At 38.7% G+C, this 23,544-nt stretch overlaps 2 protein-coding genes across 6 annotated transcripts; both read right to left on the bottom strand.

Annotated features, from left to right (window-relative positions):
* Positions 1-417: 417 nt before the first annotated feature.
* LOC134845212 (histone acetyltransferase KAT6B-like) lies at positions 418-15,426 on the bottom strand. 5 transcript variants are annotated; one of them, XM_063862113.1, is made up of 2 exons: positions 11,474-15,426; positions 418-585 (listed from the first exon to the last, which is right to left on the bottom strand). In XM_063862113.1, the coding sequence occupies exons 1-2, from the start codon at positions 15,402-15,404 to the stop codon at positions 530-532; spliced, it is 3,987 nt and encodes a 1,328-aa protein (XP_063718183.1). In that variant the 5' UTR covers positions 15,405-15,426; the 3' UTR covers positions 418-529. The 5 variants fall into 5 exon arrangements, 1 of the variants encoding a protein (XP_063718183.1); XR_010162725.1 differs by lacking the exon at positions 11,474-15,426 and adding an exon at positions 10,658-10,842 and having other exon boundaries at positions 456-571; XR_010162726.1 differs by lacking the exon at positions 11,474-15,426 and adding an exon at positions 10,626-10,842 and having other exon boundaries at positions 457-571.
* Positions 15,404-21,947, bottom strand: LOC134843768 (lateral signaling target protein 2 homolog). The gene is made up of 3 exons (XM_063860033.1): positions 19,707-21,947; positions 15,448-16,117; positions 15,404-15,410 (listed from the first exon to the last, which is right to left on the bottom strand). Exons 1-3 carry the CDS (start codon positions 20,518-20,520, stop codon positions 15,404-15,406), a joined length of 1,491 nt encoding a protein of 496 aa, XP_063716103.1. The 5' UTR covers positions 20,521-21,947.
* Between the last annotated feature and the right edge of the window lie 1,597 nt (positions 21,948-23,544).

Below are 23,544 nucleotides of genomic sequence, written 5' to 3'. Positions count from 1 at the left end.
TACATACAGTATAATCTCATACCATTCAACCTCAGTAATTTCCAAGGCCGAACCAATCCAACGATATATTTTTTTGGAAATTGCTTCCGTTAAACTCTTATTGCAAATAGGATCTACGGGTCAACTGGGAGAAATTCAGCAAAAAGTTCCCTAGCATCCAAATACTTTTCATCTAAAACTATCCGTTAGGGGCTATGTAAACTGACCGCCGGTGTTAATGAATGGAAAGGAAAAAGTGCACGCCCCTTGTTCCAAAATCAAAGGAAGGAACTCACTTGATCGCTCTCAGGGTCTGAGTCTCGCCCCAACCCCACTACAGCACACTTCACCACTGACTCCGCCCCCGTCCCCGTCCCTGTCCCCTGAGTGAGCCCACTTGACCTGGTCAATGTTGAAGGGGAAGGTGTGTGAGGATGAGGAGCTAGCTGCCCCCCTACTTGTATAGCAGCAACTGCCCCAGCTGCTGTGTGAGAAGCAGAGCACTGAGATATCATCAAAGCACTCTGTGTGGCAGCTGCAGAAGTTGCTCCTACAAATTCAAGTTCCAGCTGATGATCACGTGACAGGCCACCTGAAACATCACAACTAAAAGACCAACACCTCAATTTCTCCTATCCTCATCCTTCAAACAGTTAAAATATCTTTTCAAACTCCCAAAAACCTTGCCAAATCATACCATAATTCCCTAGTTATTCGATTGGCAAAAAGTTATCATATGAAAACAAAAAAGAGACTGAAAACGCAACGAGACTGCTTTTAATCAGCACCGAAGCTCTGATAGCTAATTGAAATTAGTTTTTTTGAATATCCCGTATTAGTCAAAAAAATAATGGTTCCAAAACTTATCAAATGGTTCCAAAACTTATCAAACATACAATGGACACTTAATTTGCATTTGTACAAGTACTTAAATATCATCAGTTTTTCAATTGGTCTGTCCAGGATCTTGTACTGTTCAGTATAAATGGTTGGGGGGAATAAATAATAAAAAAGAGCCCAGTTATGCATAGTTTGTCACCTCCTATAAATTGTTAACATGATTTGTTCAAGAGCAAGTTTAAGAAAATTGGGCCACTTTGCTTCAAACTCGAGCAAAAAGATTCACTGAAATCTCGTAAAACTTTCAAAAGACTCTTTCTGCCCATAACTTCTACGACAAAAAGCTCTCCAACTCTCAAAGTGTGCCGTCTTGTTTTGATCAGCTGATCAGTTTTCCAGGAGTTACAGTTAGTGCATGGAAAAAAATTAAGCTGCGAATAGGGTGAAAATGGAAACACATTTGTAATCAGAGCTGTTTTTATGAGTCAGAAATGTAATGAAAATGAAGAAGCGACCTGGCTTGTTGTTTCACGCCGAGTCATAAAAAAAGAAATAAGATTTTGGACCTCCTCTGAATTGAATTACTTCTAGAACACCCCCCCCCCCCTCCGCCCTACATTGCCCTTTTTGGAGTTGGCGCGTCAAGTCATTGAAACAGCTGCGATGTGTTATTAGTTGTTCAGCATTAAATAAGAAGAGTGTTTTTGATATGACCATAATTCTAGTCGAAGCTTTCCCCTCAACATTGCAAATGGTCTAGGGAGTTACTGTACCACTCTGCATCTGGAGCGTGTGAGTGAAATTTGCAGACGATGGTCCAGTTTGTTCAAATCAAACATCAGACATTCAGTTCAAAGTTTGATGGATTGAAGAAGTTTGTCACTTGTTGATAATTCGTGGTTTGCTTTTCCCAATAAAAACTGTCAGCTGCCTAGCTTGGAATGAACTTTTCACGGGGGGCCAAAATGGCATAAACATTAGGCCTCTATTAATAACTCAGTACTGCTTTTATTTATTTTCTCTCGTTTGAGTTTGCGGACGTTAGACGACTCAGTTGACCCGACAAGGTCACGACAGGCGTCTGAAACATGGTGGGGGACACTTGGAAGATAAACAAGTTGGATTTAAAGTGAGCAGAGCAGAAGAGGGGAAATTAAATCCTGGCCATGTAGGGAACAGCTGGCTGGCATTGTTTATGAGAAGACTGAACAGCACCAGACTATTCACAAGTGGGAAAGAAAAGGGAATTTAATGGAGTGAATTGTTTCGGAAGGAAACAGAGTGTTAGTGTGACAGTTTTAATCAGCCAACATAATGTTTCTTCTCTTAAAAATCAAGAATTTGAGAACTTCTTTAGGGCAATACAGTAATGAACAGGGAATTACATTCAACACTTTCAGAATGTGCGAATGGCTCTAATACTTTCAGTTAAGTGTTACTTTGTTTGTTATTTCATGTAAAGCTCCACAGCTGAAGCAAACTTCGAGCTTATTTTCTTTTCAACTAAAAATTGCAGAGCCAAATAGCCGATGAAATGAATCAAAAATGAAAATAGACAAGCTTAAATTTCTGCAAGATAACTAACTTAATATTGCCGTTCAAGGGAAAATTGATACCATAAAGAAGGAAAAAAGAACATTTTCAGAGAGTCTTGAAAAGTAACAAGTGAAAACAATAGAATGGGGGAATAAAACGAGCACAAAATTGTGATTTATATCATAAATCATACCAACAAGAACACACAAAAAGCGCGTCCTCATTCAAAGTCAGGACGGATAGAGAAACAAATGGTTACAATACCCCTGTCGACAATTCTAGTTTCCAAACATTCCTGTTCATTTTAAAGACCCCAAAGACAAAGAAGCGAACAATACAAAAGGCTGATAGGCTATAGGAGCCAAAAGAACGTCTCAAGCCTATCAAACTATAGACTTAGTGAAGCGCAGAGGCATTTAAAAACATTTTTTTAAATTTTAATTATTGTTCCGACTTTCGAATAAAACGGAATGTTTATGTTTGGGACTTTCGAAGAAAACGGAATATTTATGCTCGGTGTGGTTTTTTTTATTCAGTCAATTTTCGCCGATCGAAATTTTAGTTTTCATCAAAAACTTTTTATACCCCATTGAAGATGTCGACTTCCTCGAATGTAAAAAGATATTTTACCTCAAAAGAATATTTTTTGTCAAGATGTGAAGATTTGAAAATTGCCAAATTTACCATGTTCTGGACTTTATGCGCGCTTTGAAGAGTTTTTTTAAATGCTGAGAGCGTAACGCGAATTATTTATGCGTTGCGAGTTATCCCGCTCAAAAAAAATCGTTCCAAATTGTATTGAGGCCAGCTAATTGGTCGTATTAGTTCGCACGACTCGAATTTGTTACACTTTGATTTTGTACAAAAGTTATAGGTTTTCAATATTTTCTTTTTCCAAAAATTATTCGATAATAATTAAGGGACAGTCGGAACGTTCAGATATACGAGCAGTCTTGTTGTTCCGACTTTCGATACGAAAGTAACGGAATATTTGTGCTCGGGATGGATTTTTTTCTTCAGACAAACTTCGACTTTTTAACTAGCCATTTTTGAGGGAATTTTTCAAATATCATTCGAAAGGTATTGTTGCCCTCAGCTCAAATTTGAAAAAATGTTTCACCTGTGATCAATTTTCGTAAAGTTACGGGGGCTTAAAGATCTTAGAAATCGTTCCAAAATGGTTGAAAAAGCTTATTTGCCATAATTGATTTGTTACAAGGAGCGAAATCTATCCTTTTGTACTCTATATGGAGTGTGGGGGAATGATTTTTATTTAATAAAAATCAAATTTTAGAAAAAAAAATTTCAGTTTATTTTATAACATTAAATTTTTTCAATGTTATTACTGCTCCATAAACCTTAAACGGCTGTCGGAACATTCAGGGCTTCGCCCTGATACGAGCAGTCTTGTTCCCTTTCTGATCGTATTCTGAGTATAGTTTCTGTACTGTGAAAAGAAAATTATACAATTTACAAATTGCACGTATCGGAGGGTATTATTGACATTTCTGACTGTCCTTTAATTTTTCTTTATTTCTTTAATTTTTCTTTAATGGACACCCACGCGCTAATGTAGGGTTCAAGTGGATGTACTTAACATAGCGTATTCTAATATAAAGAACACATGTTTTGCATCATTTCAATTTGGATTGACAACAATATCTTCCGAAAAATGGAACAAGACTGCTCGCTTCAGGGCGAGGCCCTGAATGTTCCGACTGCCTTTTGAGGTTTATGGAGCATTAATAACATCAAAAAACTAAATGTAAGAAAAAATAAAATGAAAAAATTTTTTCTTCTAAAACTTTGAAATTTTTTATGAAAATCATCCCCCCACACGCCATACAAAGTACAAAAGGATAAATTTTGCTCCTTTTAACAAACCAGTTATAGCGAATAAGCTTCTTTTAACCAATTTGTAACGAATTCTAATACGGATTAACTCTCCGCTTACGCGTTAATAGCGCGAAAAGTATCGCGCGTTAATTGTCCCAAATTGGCCAAAATGGCAATCTTTAAACCCCCATAACTTTACGAAACATGATCACAGGTAAAATATCTTTTCAAATTTGAGCTCAGGACAACAATACCTTTCGAATGATATTAAAAAATTTTGTCAAAAACGGCTAGTTAAATAGTGGAAATTTGTCTGAAGAAAAAAAACCCACCCCGAGCACAAATATTCCGTTACTTTCGTATCGAAAGTCGGAACAATAAAAACTTTTCTCAGATTCGCTTAATTAAAAGGCCGAAAAATGACTAAAAAACAAAGCAAGCAAACATTCCTTTTGTTTAATGGAAAAATAGGAAAAATGATTCAGAAAAATGAGTAAGAGCTTTAGAATTAACATTTTGACTTAAAAACATTCATAAGAATCATTATACAAATTTTTTGGCAATACTCACCAGCCTTGAAATGAATCAAAATGGAATTATTTTTACACCGGAGCAATTTTCCAGCCATATGTCAATAAACACTGTTAATGTAGCCAGCGCACAACAATAATTGGCACAATAATTGTCCCCAAATTGGCACAATTCCCACATTTGAAATCACTATAAATAAGCATAACCAATTTATGAAGCCATGAAAGTTTGAAAAAAGCCTGTCTTAACTCTTATTTTTTCTAATGCTTGAAGGTCGTTTTTCTGTGCACAAAGCGAATATAGAATTTGCGCTCTACAAATCATTCTAGATGAAACTGATCGCATCTGAAGTTGGCCTTATAAAATTAGGCGCAAACTTGTTGGTCTAATTTTTGATCTCGGACTAAACCACACTTAGTTGAAAGCCCGGTTTTTTCTTCTGCTGAAAACAGTTTAAGCAATCTGAAAAAAAAATTACTCAAATTTTGTCTTATAAAATTTGTTAAGTTTTTTTAGTTTTGCAGTAAATTCGCATCTCCAGTGTTTGCAGACCGATGAAATGTTTCCGCAACCGTCGAGACTTAGGAAAAGGTATCTGCGACTAGAGGGACCGAAGAATAACTAACAGGAATCGGTGCGTCCGTAGAACAATTTACCGTGACAAGTGCAACTTTTGCTGCCACCGTTGTTTCACTTTTTATTTTTTATATAATTAAAATTGCATGTATAAATTATGGAGTTTAAAATTTGACGTTTTTCAATAGACGATTACCCAACACTTGTTTCAAAACAATTAGTTTTTTATATTGTGTTCTTTTTTTCTGCAGTTTGAAGCTTGCTCCAATCAGTAATCTGTATCTCCAAAAACAGCCTTTTAGACTTTTGCTTGAGATCAGGCTCTGATTCTAAGACCTCAACATGTGTCTCCAGGCGGTCTCATATTTAAGGTCAAACAATCGCCACTGCTCTGAAGACTATTGCGACTCATTGTCAGACTATCGCGCCTGAATTTTACGTTAACGCGCGAAACCTGTTCCGACTATTGTGACAAATTTATAGAATATGATTATCAATTTTCAGCCTATCGCGATCAAATCCGATACTTTTAGACTTCGTCCATGACTATGAAAACCTGCCCAGAACTTGATTTTGGTCGCGTAATAACAATTGGCGCAATAAACGTATTTTTTTGTTATGATATTCAATTTTTCATACAATTTTCCACAAAAGGAATTGTTTATAACTTTCATTGTTTCCAATACTCAAATTGTATGAAAAGCAGTTTTCTGTAAATAGATTTTTTTCTAAAAAATTGTTTATGCTCGCTCTAAAACACGAAAAGCAAAAAAAAATTCAAATCAGAAAGCCATTAGATTAAACGGCAATAAAATAGCAGATTGAAGTAAGCTTTAAATAATGCAAAGTATGTTAATTATAGTAATTAAGTGTTGAATTTCATACAGTTTTGCATAAAAAGAATGTTTTATTTCGTATGTGGCTATGGTGCCGCTTTTGCAAAAAGTTTAAAATTGTTGCCTGTTTTAGTGGTGACAGGACAAAGTATACCATTCGAAAGTATCCCATTACAAAATATCTCATACCAATATATCCCAAAGGACACAATAGCCCATACCAAAATAGCCCACGTCAATTCAAATATCCCATAGAGGATTAAAATTTAATTTCTTTTACAGATTATCAAAGATTGGTGCATATTTAAATATCGCAGTTAAAAAGTGATTTAATTCAACTGCCTCAATTATTTCGAGAGACGCCATAGAGAGATAGTTCTAATGGTAAAAGATTCTCTTCTAGGGATTAAATATCATTTTTTAACCTGTTAATGGAGTCATAATTGAAAAAGTTTTAATAATGAAACACAACGCAAAGACATATCATTCAACACATAGCACCAATACAATGAAAACCAAAATGACGCAATTTAACTACGCTAAAACTCAACAAGGCAAAGCGTTGTTTATCTTGGACGGACACAAGTTCATGAAAAAGCGAGACCCCAATTCTACCACTCACTGGCGTTGTGCAAAATGGCCAATGACTCTAATAACTTGCGACGAAACCATTATTTCGTTCAATCACGAGCACAGTCATGAGTTTAACCCGGGTCGCGTATAAGCAAGGCAGCTAGTTAAGCAGTTCAAAGAAACAGCAAGATCATAAACCAATCCTGTAAACAACCAGTTGATAGAAGCTAGCCTCAAGAATGTGAACAATGATCCGGCAATTCAGCTTTCACTTCCTTCACGTGCAGCCCTGACAAGAACCCTCAATAGAAACAAAATGCAAGAACAAAATGCAGTGATTTAGTCGACCGACCGTCACTTCGACATTCCCGACAAAAATTTACCTTTTGTCTACATGATAGCGGAAAAGAAGACAATGGGCATTTCCTTTTTCTCGGGGACATGGAAAATTTAAATGCTCATCGCATTCATAGCAAAGTTTGGCTTTGTGATGGAACCTTCAAGATATGTCCGTCTCAGTTTTATCAATTTTACACAGTACATATCCAGATTGGCGGCTTTTATCCCCCTGTGTTTACGTTTTGCTTAGAAACGAAAAGCAGTCCACTTACAACAGGTTTCTTGATGCCCCGATTAGCCTTATTGGAGGCATCGTAGTCAAAAAATTCTCATCGACATCGAACAAGCTGCCTTAAACGCTTTTTCGTCCCTATATAAAACTGAAATCAAAGGTTGCTACTTTCATTTATGCCAAAGCTTTTATCGCAAGCTTTTAGAGTTAGATCTGAAAAAAAACTATGAAAACAACTCTAAGCTAAGCTTAACCTTAAAAATGATCCCAGCTTTAAGCTTTATTCCTCTCTCAAATGTCGAATCTGCGTTTATTCTTGCCATAGAAAAAATTTACCAATCTGCCAATCAGTCTGACATTCTAATTGATATCCTCGTGAAGATTGACGAGCTCGCATCATGTTTCCAGAAGACTTATATAAAAGGAAAAACAATTGGTCGACATCAGCGTGATCCTTTGTTCCCCCAGCTCTATGGAATCATTACGACAACGCGGCGGCTGGTCTCATTCGAACAACCAAGGCAGTTGAAGGCTGGCATAACGGCGTTACGTCGCTTTTCCAGGGCAGCCACCCCTCAATTCACACGTTTTTAGAAAAAAAATCAGCTTGATTCTTACAACCAGAAGTTCAATATTCTGAAAGCAACCAGCGTTACCACCATACAAACCCGTAGAAAGTACTGAGAACTCAATGAAAAAGTCCAAATGACAACTTACTTTTATAAAAACTCAAATATTGTAATTTAAGTTCAAGCTCTGGCATTTTTAACACTCTTCTTGATTCAATTTATCAAAGTGTCTGCATAATTTTCTCAAATTGTCGACATTTTGTTGCTTTTTTAATTGATTTGCCAAAAATCACAAAGTTTTTTGCTTTATAGCCATCGTAGAGGTACCATTTTGTGGGAGACTATAGAGGTCAATACGACAATAATTTTGCCTTGGGGACAATTTTTATCGATTTCGAACTAAAACTTTTGATCCAACGTGAATCGATCGTTTGATTTTTTGACCACTAGTCTTATTCTTTAACCATCTTGCCAAGTAAGCTTAGAAAGGCATATTTTATTGCTTTGATAGTTCAAAAGATTGGTAGAAATAAAACGTGCGTTCAAATTTTCACGCTTTGAACTGACTTTGACTCCACGCGTTTTTCCAAAAAGTAGCATTGCTTTGATTGGTTTGTTCAATTTCGGCATCTTGGTTTCAATTCCTTTGATTATTCTATTGCAATCTTTTAATTGTCTTTAAATGCTCTTTTTACTTCTGGGATATTTTTGACTGGGATAACTTCGCCTGGGATAAAAAGGTGAGGTATACATTGTCATGAAATCGTTTTTTTTACTGATTCAAATGTATTTTATCATTTAAAACAAAAAACAAAAATTCTAGAAAACAAAAAACAAAAACAAAAATTCTTTACATAAATTTTCCTTGTGATTTTTGCTTCAGTGTGAAAACGCTGAATCTGGCCTACTAGGCAAAAGTTTAAAATTTTTGCACTCAATGTTTTTTCTTTGTAAAATGTTAGTTTGATTATGAAACTGGTTTAGTAACACACTTAAGAAAAAAATACTCATTCGATTTTGAAGTTTTTGTATGGTTTGCCGGGTGAGTGTTTAATTGGTCAATAGCTGAACAATTTAGTCTATTCAGTTGACTTGATCATAAGCCATCTCCACGACAGCCCACTCCCCGGAAAACGCAAAATTCATTCGCCAAGTTTTTTTCGTTCAGTTCTATTGGTATCTTTCTTTTAAGTCATAAATCATTGTTGGGTTATCGTGAGGATGGCTTATGACCGCAAGTGTAAAAGGAATACGCAAACTTTGAGCGGATTCTGCAACTGTAAGCGGATTCCACAAATTTGTTTTATTTTCCAAAAAACTGAACCAGTTCTGACGTAAACATTTAGGACTTATAGCTAGAAAGAGTATCTGAAAAATGCAGAATTTAAAATTAAAGATTTAAAATTTGATAGTAAAATCCACCAAAAAATCTCAAATCCTGACAAAACTGCGGATGAACATCGTCAAAAATTGGGTAAAAATTACCAGCATGTATTTTCAATTTGAAACTTTTGAAATTGAAAATAAATTAGCTGGTTGTAAATTACTACCAAAAACTTTATCAACCTCAACAGTTGTGGGATAAAAAGAAACCACCTTTAATAACTTTTACTGATGCAAGTGAAGCAGGTTTTTGGTGATATCAGTAGTGTAGATGAAGTTGAAAACAAATGGCTATTTCAGTGTTTGAGTTGAAGATTTTTGCAGCTGTCAATATTAACTGTTTTTCAAAGTCTATTATAAATAGCTATTTCAGCAACTGAGATAACTATAATTGAGATAATCGAGATAAACTCGATACGATATTTACCTTTTCAAATACTTAAATACTAATTGATGACATCGTGTTTTATCCCAGTTGTTGATGTTGCTGTTAACCTATTTTCTTATTATGGCCTGATTCATATGGCTGATTGTGACTTCTAAATTAATATTGATGATTTTTATCCTAAGTACCGATGACTGAGAAATAAATCTCATAACGGCTTCTTGTCAATCTGTATACTATCTTACACGCTTTAAGAAGAACCACGAAAATTGTCTAAAGGTAAAAAAATGAAAGTCTCCAAAAAACAATTTAACCAATGAATTTATATGTTAACAATTTTGATTGTTACCAGTTTAATCTTGTAAACATTTGTTACTGGGTTTCGCAAACAAAATCAAATAAGGATTCCAATAAGTTTTGCGGATTCCAGTTCCAATTGCGGATTCACAACAGCGCAGTCTTATTATGGAAATAAATTTTCAATTGTTTGAGGATTCCACAAACTGTTTTGAATACCGCAAATTTTGTTGCGGATTCCTCAAATTTGGCTGTTTTTGGAGCAATTTGGAGCAATACAGTGTTTTGGCCATTTTTTGTGGAAACTAAAACAGCAAAAAGATTTTTTGAAAATAGCCGCGTTGATACAAAGTTTGGCCTCGTAATGTTCTTTGTTGTTTTTGAGGTAACCAGAAATGAGTTGTCAATTGATGACGTATACAAATCAAAGTTGTACAATTCTGTCTAGTTCGAATTTAAGAAAAAAAAACGATTTTCGCTTTGATGAAACAACAGAACTTTTCAGTCGATTTCAATGCGGGAATTCTGCAGCCCTGCTGATGCGTATTGCGAGTCCCGAGACACGAGATGTTTATGAAAAGACCTGGCGGCTATCTGCGCTTAAGATTCCACAGAAAGTTACTGCTTTTGAGGAGTCTTATAAAACTCATACAAGCAACACTTTCAAGAACTGTTTTGATTTTTGCGCACGAAATAGTTTTTTAGAGTCTCACCGTCAAAATTGAACCTTCCGTTGGTAACTTACGCTGTCCACGAATAAGCAATGTAAGTGTCCACAATTAGGTCACTCAAAGTAAGTGTCTATGCCATTTTCTGCAAAAAGCTCTATAAGCAGCGTTAGCTGTATGGCTCTAATCACAGCAGTCTAGAAACTGTATATTCAAATGAAGTTTAAAACAATTAGTTTTAGTTTTGCGTTAGACAGTACACAAAAATACGTTCAACGACTAATCTAATCTATCCGGTTAAATCAGAAGCTTCGTACTGGTTTGTTGTAAGCCGCCACTGACGTGTTTCGTTTTTTAACAGTAATTTGTTTTCAGCAATTTGATGAATATTTAATATTGTAAAACAAAATTATAAAGACGATTTATCCGCGAAGGAAACAACAACGTACGAGCTGCTTAGCTCTCTACGGAGAACCGTTGGTAATGTTGCCTCGCCCTGAGCCAACAAGCTCGGATGATGGGTCGCCTCGAATCTCGACCCGTTGAATTGACAAGCAGATACTGTGGAACTTTAGTTAGTACAATTAGTTGCTTACTTATGGTTTTTATATGGTAAACATCAGGTCAAGGATATATGATTCAAGATCATTAGTACCGAAACCACTGAATTGAAGTTCTCTGAGTTTTCTGGCTGTTGAAGCCTCGTACTCATTAGTAAGGTCAGGTTTTTTGTGCTTTTGTCACTTTCTTCAAAATGTTCAGTATGTTGTTGTACAAACTGGTTTCAAAAACTGAAAATAGCTCGGACATAAGTCAGACTGTATTCATCCAAAACAGTGCGACAGTGTACAAATGAATGAACAGCAATAGAAGTATTTGAAAGTGAGACTGACCTTGAGCACTTGTGGGAGAGTGGGTGTGGGTGTGGGCGTGACAGGTGGGGGTGGTGTGTTGTTTGGCCATGAGTGAGTTACAGAGGGCGAAGATGTCCCTCCTCCTCTGCAGTTCCTGCACTGTGATCCTCTGCTCCACCAGGCGGGCACTGCACACCTCCTCGTGAACAGAGGCCAGTGCCAGCACTCCCCCTGCTGTAACAGCCGCAGCCGCCACCGCCGCCACTCCGGGTGGGGGAGGGGAGCAGGGGGATGGAACAAGAGTTCCCTCTTCACTGCCATTCCCACTTCCTCGTCTACCTTCTACTCCAGTTCGAGAACTTGGAACCTCTGTAGAAGCTGGGAAAAATACAGCAGATCCTGTAGCGCCCATGATGTCGCCTGACGGCATTGTTGCAAGAGGAGCTGTTGCACTCGAGTTAGATTCTAGGATGGAGGACAGCAGAGGAGTGTCTGGGTAGAGGGTGCTGACGGGACCGATGACTGGAACTGGTCTGGTCGCCAGTGAAGGGCATCCCAAAGATGTTGAGGCAGAAGAGGGGGGTTGTCGATGATGATGATGATGATGAGGGGAGTGGTGATTGAGAGGAAGTGTGGTTGACAAGTGTAGCGGCCACAGTGACTCATCAAAAGAAAGTGACAAGTTACTATCAGTATCTATGCTCGCACAAGATCCCTCCATTCCCACTGAAGATAGGTTTAGAGACAGGTGCTCGGCAAAAACAGGTGCAAAATTGAGGCCTGAACTTGCGCTGAGTTTGAGACTGGAGCAAGGTGGCTGCACCAAAACTGGTGAACTAACAGGAATCGAAGAAGAAACAGGAGGTTCGGGATTTGAAGTAAGCCTCGACTGTTCCGTGGCTTCAATAAAGTGTTCATCCTTCTCTCTGATAAATGCCTCATCTGCCTTGGGTTCCTCAAAACATAAAGAGTCCTCTATAGTTTGATGGAAGTGAAATGAGGATCCCGATTGCTCAATAGGCTGCCTCTCAGAAGGTAAATTGTCGGAAGAAACGGGCGGCAAAAAGTTATTTACATCAACAGAAACTGATTCTTCCATTTTATTCGCATGATCGTCTTTTGCCGCATTTACTGATAATAATACAGCATCCTTTTTCACATTCTGACGACCGGAAAAAATCTGATGATCATAATTTTCAACTGTGAAGTTTGAATTTGGCATGATACAATCTTCACTAGCTCCCATAGAAGTTGTTTTCGATAAGTTATTCTCTAAGAGTTTCTGGATTTCGATAGCTCGTATCTCTTGAACTTCCTTTTCAATTTCGAGATCTATGATTTGTTTGCTGTCTTGAATCTTCCAATCATCGGCAAAGTTCTGCTCATTTTCAACATCATCTGGTGATTGATTCGGTTCTTCTTCTTCGTCGTCGTCTTCGTCTTCGTCTTCATCTTCGTCTTCTTCTTCTTGGGTGGAGAGTGCGTTCATCATTTTGAACTGACTCTGGCCTGGTTGGACACAATAGCTCACTTGGAAGATATCGGTCTCAAGGTGATCCTCGTCATCAAAATCAACATCATCGTCCTCTTCTTCATTTTGAACTCCTTCAACTCCTTCTGCCGTCTCTTCTAGCTCACTAGAGTGATGGTCGTCGCTTTTTTCGGACTCCTCGTTTTCTGTTACCTCTTTTTCATCAATGATTTTTCCCTCGCTATTCGATGGCTTAACTTTTGTTGAGTTTGATTCATGGTCAGCACTACAGGAAGTTTTGTGATGCGAGTCTGGTTGCTCTTCTTCTCTGTCGTCTCTCGGCTGTAACTCATCAAACTTAGTCTGAGAAGTAACTACGGATGGATACACTGCCTTCATTGACCCGGCATCATTCAACGTTTCATCATACGCTTCAAGCACTTCTTGGCTGTCAAGTGACCACGGTGTCTGTTGTAGAATGATCTCGTGATCTGCTATGTCTTCGAAACTGCTGCTCTGATCGGAATCTAGTCTAGTTCTATCACTCACCTTTTTCGCTTCTGAATTCTGCGTTCTTTCACATTCTTCGATCTCTGTTCCGTTTTTGCTTCTTGGAACATGTGAACAATGGTCATCGGGAATAGACGTCCTATGATGTTCATTTTCTTCGTCGGCTATTAAAGAATCCACTCTTTTCCTTTCGTCTTCCTTTTCTTGGCTAAAACTGCCATTATTTTCTGCTTCATCAAGAATATCTCTACTTGGGCTGATATTGGTCTCGTTGATGTTCTGTTCGACTGAGAAGGATGACTTGAGAGTACTGAATGCGGACGATAGAGAGGCAGAAAATGAAGATTCCGACAGTCGCTTGTGGAGATTTCGAACCAAACTCCCTTCTCCCTCCCTTTTGTCCTTGCGCCGTCCTAAACTTCCGCCAAGTGATGCACCCCTATCAAGCTCCCTCGGCTTTGATGACACTTTCTCGCGGCTCCTGAAAACATCTTGACCAGTTGTAACGACCTTAGTCTGTGGTTCTTCTCTGGATAAGTTCTCAGAACTACTTGGCTCAGCGACTCTTGTTTCTGCTGTGCGCATTATATTATCTTTCTGATCAATCGTTCGATCCGATGCAACTTCATCAGTGTGCCCCGTGTTAACTTGTTCAACTTGATCGGCGCAGTGCTGTAGTTCGGAGTCAAGTCCTTGGTGCGAGTCACCGAGCAGATATGTTTCTTGGCTTTGATCATCGTCTACATTGTAACATTGCTTCATAGCGTGAAACCTGTTTTGGTTGTCGTTGTTGTCGTTAGAGTAGCGCTCATAACTGCGCCACTTCCCGTCACTCCCGACAATATCATCAGAGGCATCATCCTCGTCGTCTGTGTCGTCGCACAGACTAGTCTCTCTCAGATTTCTCTCTTTGTCGAAGTCCAAGTCGGGAGGCAGCAGCGAAACATTCATGTAATCAGGCTCCTCGTACTCCTCAATCTGCTCCATGTGCACTTCCCAATTGGAAACTAAAGGTGCATCCAAATCATTCAGTTGGGGTTTAAAATCAGAGGAAAAGTCGGTTTCTGTGATGGTAACTTCTGCATTCATGTAACTGTCTGGCTCCTCGTGATAATCCCATTCTGGCTGCGTAGAATCCAGTTGTGTTTGCTCGCACATCTGGTGCTGCAATCTAGACAACTGGTTTATCTCAAGAAGCACACTTGACACATCTGACAGATCAATGTCCAGCTCAAGCTCGTCCGCCGAGCGCGCTGGGAACTCAATTGATCCCGGAGTGCTGCCCGATGCCAGGTGACGCGGCGCTGGGATAATGTCAGTTTTGGGAATGTCAAAAGTGAAAAGTTCACAGCTGGATTTGGACTTGTTTATCCCATTGGACACTTTCCAGTTGCCTCGACAAGGATGCAAATCTGAAGTGAGAGCGTTGGAAGAAGTCATTGTGTGGCTAGACTCTTCTCGCTTCTGTTCGAACTCTAGTTTAGACTCCTCACAGTCTTCATGTCGGTCGGGATCTAACAGCCCAGCATCTGCAGTGAGAGCTTGGTACTCGGAGGGATCACTTTTGACAAAGAAGAGTTCATTAGCGACTAATGGAAAATGATTACTTTCTGAGTAGATATCACGAGACTGTTCTGCTCCTTCCGATGGCGTTGGTAAGTGCTGCTGGTAAGAATAGCTTTCTTCTTCTCCTTCTTCTTCTTCTTCTTCTTCTTCTTCTTCTTCTTCTTCTGCTGGGGTAAAACAGTGTTTATCAATGGGGTAATGGTCTACAGGTTCAAAGCCAGTGTAACTTAATTCAGACCACTGCAAAGTGTGAGACTGTTGGTTGGAGTCAGCGTTATTTGTAAACAGTGTTGTTGTGCTGTTTGTGGTGACCGCGTGGCTTTGTTTACTCAGGCAGGAAGCGGCCTCAGGGGGTGCACTGTCACCCCGCAAAGCAGAAACAGGAGGAGGGGGAGGGGGAGGAGAGGAGGGGGGTAGTCGCATTAGTAACTGATTGGAAATTTCCCCTTCCTCTTCCCCTTCCGGCTCCCAGTGACTTGTTGCCACTGCCGCCGCCGCCGCTCTTTCTCCCAAAATCCCACCGGACTCAAAGTCATAGCGAGAACCAAGTAGAAGCTCATTTGTCTCCTTATCTCTGTCTCTAAATGCGTCCAAACGAATCTGATCACGTCGATTGATCTGCTCCCTCAAATCACCCATATTTTCATACTCGTAATCTGCTTCTAAGGCTGAATAATCGCATGTTAATTGGCTATAATAATCCCACCCTTCCTTCCCATCATCTGCAGCTAATGATGGAAAGTTCTGAGATGTTGTCGCTGCATGTTGCTCGACTAGACTTTGAGACCCCGTTTGGACATTTTGATGTGAGGGAGGCAAATCATGCGGCGGATGCTCTCCTAATCTGCTTGAGTCTGCTAGCGAGCAGTGATTAATCGAGTATTCATGATACCCTAGTGCAGTGTTGTAACTGCTTTGCTCTTTTGACTGCAAACTAAGAGAGTTCACGTTGATGTAAAGTTCTTCTTCTTCTTCTTCTTCTTCTTCTTCTTCTTCTTCTTCTTCTTCTTTTCCCTCTAGCTTGTCTCCTCGATTTATGTTGAAAAGAGGCCCGTGTGTTGCGGGTATCATGTATCTGCTGTGGTCTCTTGTGCTGTCCATACTCTCATAAGCAATATTAAACTCGCTTCCAGGGCCTGCAATTCAAAAACAAATCCGTTATTTAAAAAACTATTATTTATTTCTCCTCATCAGATAAACCAATTTTTTAAAATTAATTTCTAGGCAAACCAAGATTACAATACCGGCTGCTTCAAGTAAAACTGGATATTTAATTGCAATGCGTTCAGATTTTGCATCAAAGTTTAAAAATCTACAAGGGCAAAATGGTCTAAACACTAGTAAAGGTACAATAAAACGTGAGGTACTACAGTTCCCAGCTCTTAGTGCGACAATTGGTGGCAGGCGACCTTAGATACAATCTCAAAAAGAGACACTTCGTCACAGAGCAATTTGCCACAGCACTATAAAAACTAAGTTCAAACAAGACTGTTTGTATCAGAAAGAAGCCCAGAATGTTCTGGGTACCGTATAAAGCCTTTGGTTGACAAATTGATAAATTAATCAGAAAAGGATTAAAAAACGTGTGCTCCAAGTTTCGGATTTATATTAGCCAAAGACTGTTTGAACGGAGTCTGAGAGCTAATGTTTGCACCATCTGAGATCTATTGATGTTTTGAGCTCAAAATAAAAAAAAAACGTTTTATTGACGATTTTTTTGATATTTTATGGGGGTTTAAAAATTTTCAATTTGACCAATTTGGGACAAAAAGAGCGCAAATTATGTCGTACTATTGAAGTATAAGTTAAGTGGCTCTGTTATTAGCATAGACTTAAATGCATCACTCTGTGCTTCAAATAGGTTAAGCGCAAAAACTTTGCAAAAAAATGGAGCAAAAATAATTTTGTAAGATTTATATATTGTTCATTTTAATCAAAATTTACGTATCAAACATTCTTACATAGAAATGAACGAGCAGATAGAAATTCAAAGCTTCGACCTTTATACAAGCAATCTCTATTTTTGTTTTTAGGTCGATCAAATTGATTTTTCAAGCTCTCCCACAGCACTAAAAAGTCCCAGTTTTGGCCAAATTATCTGCGCCAAAAATAGCGTTTTTGGGCACTGTTTGGAAAGTTTTAAGCAACTCCCTGCCGACTCAAAGAGTCCCCCTTTGTACTATTTTGAGACATCCAATTTTGGCAGACTGACCCTAAAATTTTTCTAAAGCCGCTTATATAGTATAATTTGGCGCCGAAAGCGGCTTTAGAAAAACTTTAGGGTCAGTCTGCCAAAATTGGATGTCTCAAAATAGTACAAAGGCGGACTCTTTGAGTCGGCAGGGAGTCGAATTCCGGAGGAAATAAGGGGCCTCCGCCCCCGCCTCTGATAGAAATGGTTATTTTCAGCCTGATAACGAATAAATAGGAGCCAGGTGATTTGCGTAGATTAGTTTAGAATTATCTTATGATTTGCTCCTTAAGCTTTTGTAACTTGAGATATACCCAGCTTAAGTTTCTCAGATAGAACAAATTGGCAAATTGCAAACGCCATAACATAGAAAACGCAATAACATAACAACAAATGAAATGTCGCAACTGAAATATCTTTTGATTAACTTTGAGCCAGCAACATTTCAAACTTTTAGATGGTATGGAGAAAACTACAAAAAATGGCAAAATAAAATGAAAAAAGTCTGAAAAAAACCCAATCTTCCGGCATTTCATTCCAAGGTCGAAAAAACAAATTGACTTAACCATGTAAATAAAAAAACGGCCTTGTTTTAGCGGTTGAGGGACTCAATATAATTTTTTAAATTGATTTTTTATGACATGAATCCGGGTTAGTTTTGTTTGATGCGAAAAATCAATTTTCATGACTGCGCCAAAAATTACATTACGATTTCAAGCTTGGTTATTTTTCTGGCGACTTGAGTTCCGAATCCTCACACCGGGAACTAAAACTGCTCGTTTATCAGGGCAAAACCCTGATTGTTCCAACTTCAATTCAAAACAATTTGAAAAGTCGAAGTCAAAACAGAGAAAGTATAGTATGTACATATATATACATATATACTTATTAAATATAAATATATATATAAACAGCTCTATTTAAGCTGAGTATATCTCATATTACAAAAGCTTAAGGAGCAAATCATAAGATAATTCTAAACTAATCTACGCAAATCACCTGGCTCCTATTAATACGTTATCCGGCTGAAAATAATCATTTCGATCAGAGGCTGGCGCAGACGCCCCTTATTTTCTTTCGTCCCACTTTGTACTATTTTGAGATATCCATTTTTGGCAGACGGACCCTAAAATTTTTCTAAAACCGCTTTCGGCGCCAAATTAAACTAACTGTAGGAAAGAATGCGCGCCGGAAAAAATGCGATTTTTTGGCTTAAAATTTTCCAAACAGTGCCCAAAATCGCTATTTTTGGCGCAGAAAATTTGGGCAAAACTGGGACATTTTAGTGCTTTGGGAGAGCTTGAAAAATCATTTTGATCGACCTAAAAACAAAGATAGAGATTGCTTGTATGAAGGTAGAAGCTTTGAGTTTCTGTCTGCTCGTTCATTTCTATGTAAAAATGTTTGATACGTAAATTTTGATGTAAATACCTATTTGAAGCACAGAGTGATGCATTTAGGTCTATGCTAATAACAGAGCCACCTAACTTATACTTCAATAGCACGACATATTTTCCGCTCTTTTTGTCCCAAATTAGTCAAATTGAAAATTTTTAAACCCCCATAAAATAACAAATTTAAAAAAAAACCGTTTATTTTAAAAAAACCGCTCAAAAACCGCGTAAGATATGAACGATTTTTTGAGTGGTTTATCTAAAAAACCGCGCAAGATTTGAGCGGTTTATCTAGAAAAACCGCTCAAATCTTGCGCGGTTTTTGTGCGTTTTTTTTGGATAAACTGTTCAAAAACCGCTCAAACCGCTCATTCTGAAGCAAGATTATGAGCGCAATTGTCTAAAAAAAACCGCTCAAACCGCTCAAATCTTGCTTCAAATTAGGTGAAAAATCTCGATTCGGGATTAGCTGCTTGCGCTTGTGATTAGATAACAAAAAAATCATGCGTTTCTTATCCCAATAAAGCAATTCATCATTGTTCGGATCCTCATAGTTTTGCGTGAAATGATATCACAGAAAATAATCAAAATTACCAATTGTCAGCGGACACGAGGAGTCTTTATTTGCTAAAATTTTTAAGGAAAAGTGTATGTTCAAGCAGGCTGAAGCCTTATTCTTCTCAGGTCAGCAGTGATCAACATCTACGCCCCTCCAATTAAAAAAAAACTGATTTTTATATCAAGGTGATGCCCTGAGTCTTCCGACTGCACTTAGAAGCCGAGTAGAAAAAATGAAAAAAAGTTGTTTGTTTTAGAAAAAAATTCGAAAAAGTACAAAAGACAAATGGTTCAAAATTATCAGATGAATTTTCATGAAAGGTTTATCAATTGTCATTAGATTCCACGTACAATAAATAAATTTGTTTGGGCATCATTTTTTGGCGGAATCCAGTGATAAAAACTCTGTAACACATGTATAACATGTATCACTGGAATTCAGATTTATTATAAAACTTAGCTGGCATTGCAATGTATTGCTCGCTACGAATTGTCACCTGCGACGAATTGTCACCATGCCTGATAAAGTATCAAATATATTTTTTTCTTTTAATTACTACTTTTTGAAAAGTTGAAAACTACCTGAAAAGTGATTTGGCGCAACATCATTTGAGTTGCGCACTTGGTCATCAAGTGGTCCCAAATTAGTTGAAACCTGTAAAGAAGTGTCTATGTCCAAGCAGGTTGATGGCCTACATATGCCAGGCATGTTCAAATGATGTTCAGGGTTTTCCTGCTCGCGTTCGCTCCTCTCTTGCTTCCTGGGATCATCGTCACTTCCGCCACTATCTCGATAAAAGTCCGTTTTGTTGGGAGGCCAAAAAGTAGCGGAGGAATCCGTCTCAGCTGTTTGAAAAAGAGCAGCCACTTTTCTCGGCTCATCATTTGTAGTATCAAGAAAAGTCTCAGCGGATCCGTTCGAATTTTGAGCACTTGCAGAATAGTCCTGACAAGTGTACTGTTCACTCCCAGTGGCGTAAACAGGAGTTGTTTCATTGGTGAAACAATCTGGCCTCTTTTCAGGGCACGTTTTTATGGTTTTAATCTGGCTATTGTTGTTGTCGATGGAGTTGTTGTCGGGTAACCAGATCGATGAATCACACTGCGGCAGTTGAAGATGCAACTCCTGATGATCATTATGTTTATCCTTGTGATGTGATACTTGTTGTACACTTTCTGCTTGTAGTTCCTCATGATGCTGAGGCTCCTGAAAAGTAGCCGAATGGACATGCTGGAACTGCTGATGATTCTGCTGGACTTGGTCAGTGAGTTGGCGTTGGTCAGATTGGTTGAATGTCTTACAAGATGCATTGGAATGCGTCACAACTGGTGGAGCTGTGTTTGACTGAAAGCGAGCCAAGGCACTGGAAAAAGTGTTCTTTGTGAACTCCAGCATCGTGGAACATGGAATCAGACAGTAACCAGATAGGCACTATTCAGTAGTAGATAGACACCACCCAAACAACAATTATAATGTATTTTCTCCACAAATCCATGTTGTTTGTTCTTTGTGTGTTTGTTTTTCTGAGCTGATCAGTTTTGTTAAGAGAAGAGGGACAAGGAGTGAGTATAAATTGTGGGAAATTGAGCGGATTGCCCGATTGTAACTGAAATGGATAGATATAAGTGGAAGTTAGGCGGCGGCACTAATGGCAGCAGATGCAGATAATTAAGAGCAGCCCTGCGCATTCTGCATCCGGCCAAAGAAGTGACACTGCAGCGACTGCGCATACAAACCCACTTGCATCATGCTTGTGGATATTGCGAATGGTAGGACTATACAAGTGTATTGTTCAGTGATGGTCTTGATTGCATTGTTCTCTGCCTGTTCTGTCCCTTCTTCCTATTGCAATTGCAGTACTGATGCAATAACGGCGCTGATTAAACTGTGATGATGTGTTTATTGCGGTTTTGATGGTAAATGTCCCCCCGGAGTGCCCGATTGGCAGCTATATGGCGGCATAGAAGAGAAAGAAGCACTGCTAGCATAAACAGATTATGTTGTACAGATTAGTTGTTCACGCAATCACGATGCCATGGCCGTGCTTGTGTGGTGTCTAGCATTGTTGATGCCTTGTTTTCATTTAATTCCAGTGGCCACCGCTTATGTCGTTTGATAGAGTGTATTTCTGATTGGAGAATACCTTTGGATAATGACGGTTGATGTGGTCTGCTATTTGGTATATCTCTGGCTCAGCCATTCGTAGCTGGTACATTTGCTGTCTCTGAATTAAATGTAATGCCAGCAGTATTCCGTACTCATAAATAACTAAACACGAAAACAAACTATATGCGAAGGAGCGTGACAAAAGTAAATGATTGAGAACCAATGTTGCAACTGCAGGATACTGGGGGGATTGTGGCGATTTGAACAGATTAGAAGGGAGTGTGGATTGGGGAGTGGGAGTGGGTAGGGGGGTTGTGTTTTTTTGTTTTTTTGGAATAATTCGTTCTGAAGTGGACTTGATAGCAGGTGTGTGTATAGTATGGTCATTGGCTGTGGCCGCCGTGGCCATTTTGTGCCGATGAAGATGCTGAGTGACCATACATTAATGGAATAAAAGGAGGACCCACAATAATAGGATATATTTCACTACTCATTCACTACACACTCTTTTCTGAACCTGCAGCAGCGGAAAACACGAGGAATTAACAGTAAAACGGATAAAAAATTATTCTCAGCATCAAATCAAACAGCAATATTTCATTTTTTTCAGGTGCTGAAAAGGAAAAAGGAAACTTCTCTCTACACGTTGGCGACAGAAATGCAGTGCCTATAACAGCATAAATAAAAGTTGACGTCGATATTTTTGATGTAGTTATATTTATTTCTGCAAATTTAATCGGCCTTTTTTCAGCTTTTTTTCTTATAACTTTTCGGTAGTACATAGAATGAATTTTAATTGGCATCTTGTTGTGTTTAAACTTTTTAGCGTGTTCTTTTTTGTTGGATTTTGGGTCTATTGCCTGCTTTTCACTACTTTCCACAGTTTGTTGTTTGTTGTGTAGGTTAAAGGGTAAGAAATAACATAGTTAATCTATAAATTGTTTGTGTTGTTTGTGTTGTGTTGTGTTGTTTGTTGTTATTTGTAGCACCAGCAGCCTCCAAGTAGAGATTGGGGGGAAGGTGAAAAGAGAAAGAGTTAGCAGGACAGGCAGGCTGAGCAATAAAAGGAGCAGAAAACATCCTGGAAGCAGGAGAACTGCAGAGAAACAGAGAAGAAACAGAAGAGAAGAGCGCCATAAGCAACCATCCATAGCTAGTGTGCTGTTTGCAGTGCAGTGCAGTGGAGGAGACAGAGAGAGAGAGAGAGAGAGAGAGGCTGCTGTGTCTAACCACCATTTCCCGCTATGCCTCAAACAGCACTATGGCGCCACCGGAACCACGCAGCTCATGTCCTGCTCTTCCATCACTTACCTGTGGGTTAACTAACTGCACTGCCTACGCAAGCGATCAAATGTCTCTCTCCTCCTCCTCCTTTTCCTCATCCAGTCGAGGATAAGAGAGAGAGAGAGAAGGAAAGAATAATTAATTCAGTGATAAGTTAGTGGGTAAACGTATCCAATGCATAAACAAGTCTAATGTACTACTGTTCAATTAGAACACTTCTTCTGCCTAACATGCTAAACTATTCCGCAAAATAGTCCGAATGATTCATTCACTTGGAGAAACGACACTTTGTCAAACAATTAATGTCAAATAATATGTGTCGCCAAAAAATGTCGTCAAATGTCAATTTATGTGTCGCCAAATTGTGTGTCGCATTCAAACAACTGCGTGTCTTTGGATGTCGTTTTCGGCGATATGGGACACGTTCTGGCTGTAGTAGCCGACAGATCTATCAGCAGTAACTTCAACTGTGTGGTGTAGTCGATGCAGTTACCCGGTAGAACACACTCATTGGTGGCAAACACAACTTGGCAATCTGTTTGCGTGAATGAATGAAAAATAAAAGAGAAAAGAGAGAGGGGGCTTAGGAGAAGTGAGAGAAAAGTAAAAAGATGGAAGTGATTTGAAGTTGAAGCTGTTCTTTTTTTTATCTCACTTACTCTATTAGTTGCATTAAAAATGACAGGAGGGCATGAGGAGAAATAGGAGAAGAGAATAGGGGTAAAATACGGGCAAATTTCTGGCAAGTAGTAGCTAAATAGAAACCTATACTTCTCTGGAGAAGTGAAGACAATTCACACTTTTCAACAGCTTTTTCTATTGTCTTCAAAAAGGTGATGAATCCAGAACTTTTGACTTGAAAGAGAAGTATCAAAGGTTGCATCAAAAGAATTGCTTTTTGTACCAGAAATTCTCGAAGCGCGCAGCGGTCACTTGCCTATGAAGAAATCAGGCAGCACCATGGTAAGAAAGAGTCAGTGACATTAAGTAATAAAAAAGAAAATGCTGATTTAGAAATATTCGAAGTTT

Source organism: Symsagittifera roscoffensis, chromosome 4 (assembly GCF_963678635.1).
Source record: "Symsagittifera roscoffensis chromosome 4, txSymRosc1.1, whole genome shotgun sequence".
Classification (NCBI taxonomy): Eukaryota; Metazoa; Xenacoelomorpha; order Acoela; family Convolutidae; genus Symsagittifera; species Symsagittifera roscoffensis.
The sequence above is the reverse complement of the archived record's forward strand: the minus strand, read 5'-3'. Positions and strand labels throughout refer to the sequence as shown.

What these genes read in the sequence shown, in the direction of transcription:
- LOC134845212 (XM_063862113.1), bottom strand. Translation starts at nt 15,404, where the DNA reads ATGCGACTACCCCCCTCCTCTCCTCCCCCTCCCCCTCCTCCTGTTTCT. An exon ending in CTCTCCCACAAGTGCTCAAG is followed by an intron (nt 586 to 11,473) that starts GTCAGTCTCACT and finishes TTGGTCTTTTAG; the next exon opens with TTGTGATGTTTCAGGTGGCC.
- LOC134843768 (XM_063860033.1), bottom strand. Translation starts at nt 20,520, where the DNA reads ATGCTGGAGTTCACAAAGAACACTTTTTCCAGTGCCTTGGCTCGCTTT. An exon ending in TGCGCCAAATCACTTTTCAG is followed by an intron (nt 16,118 to 19,706) that starts GTAGTTTTCAAC and finishes TTTGAATTGCAG; the next exon opens with GCCCTGGAAGCGAGTTTAAT.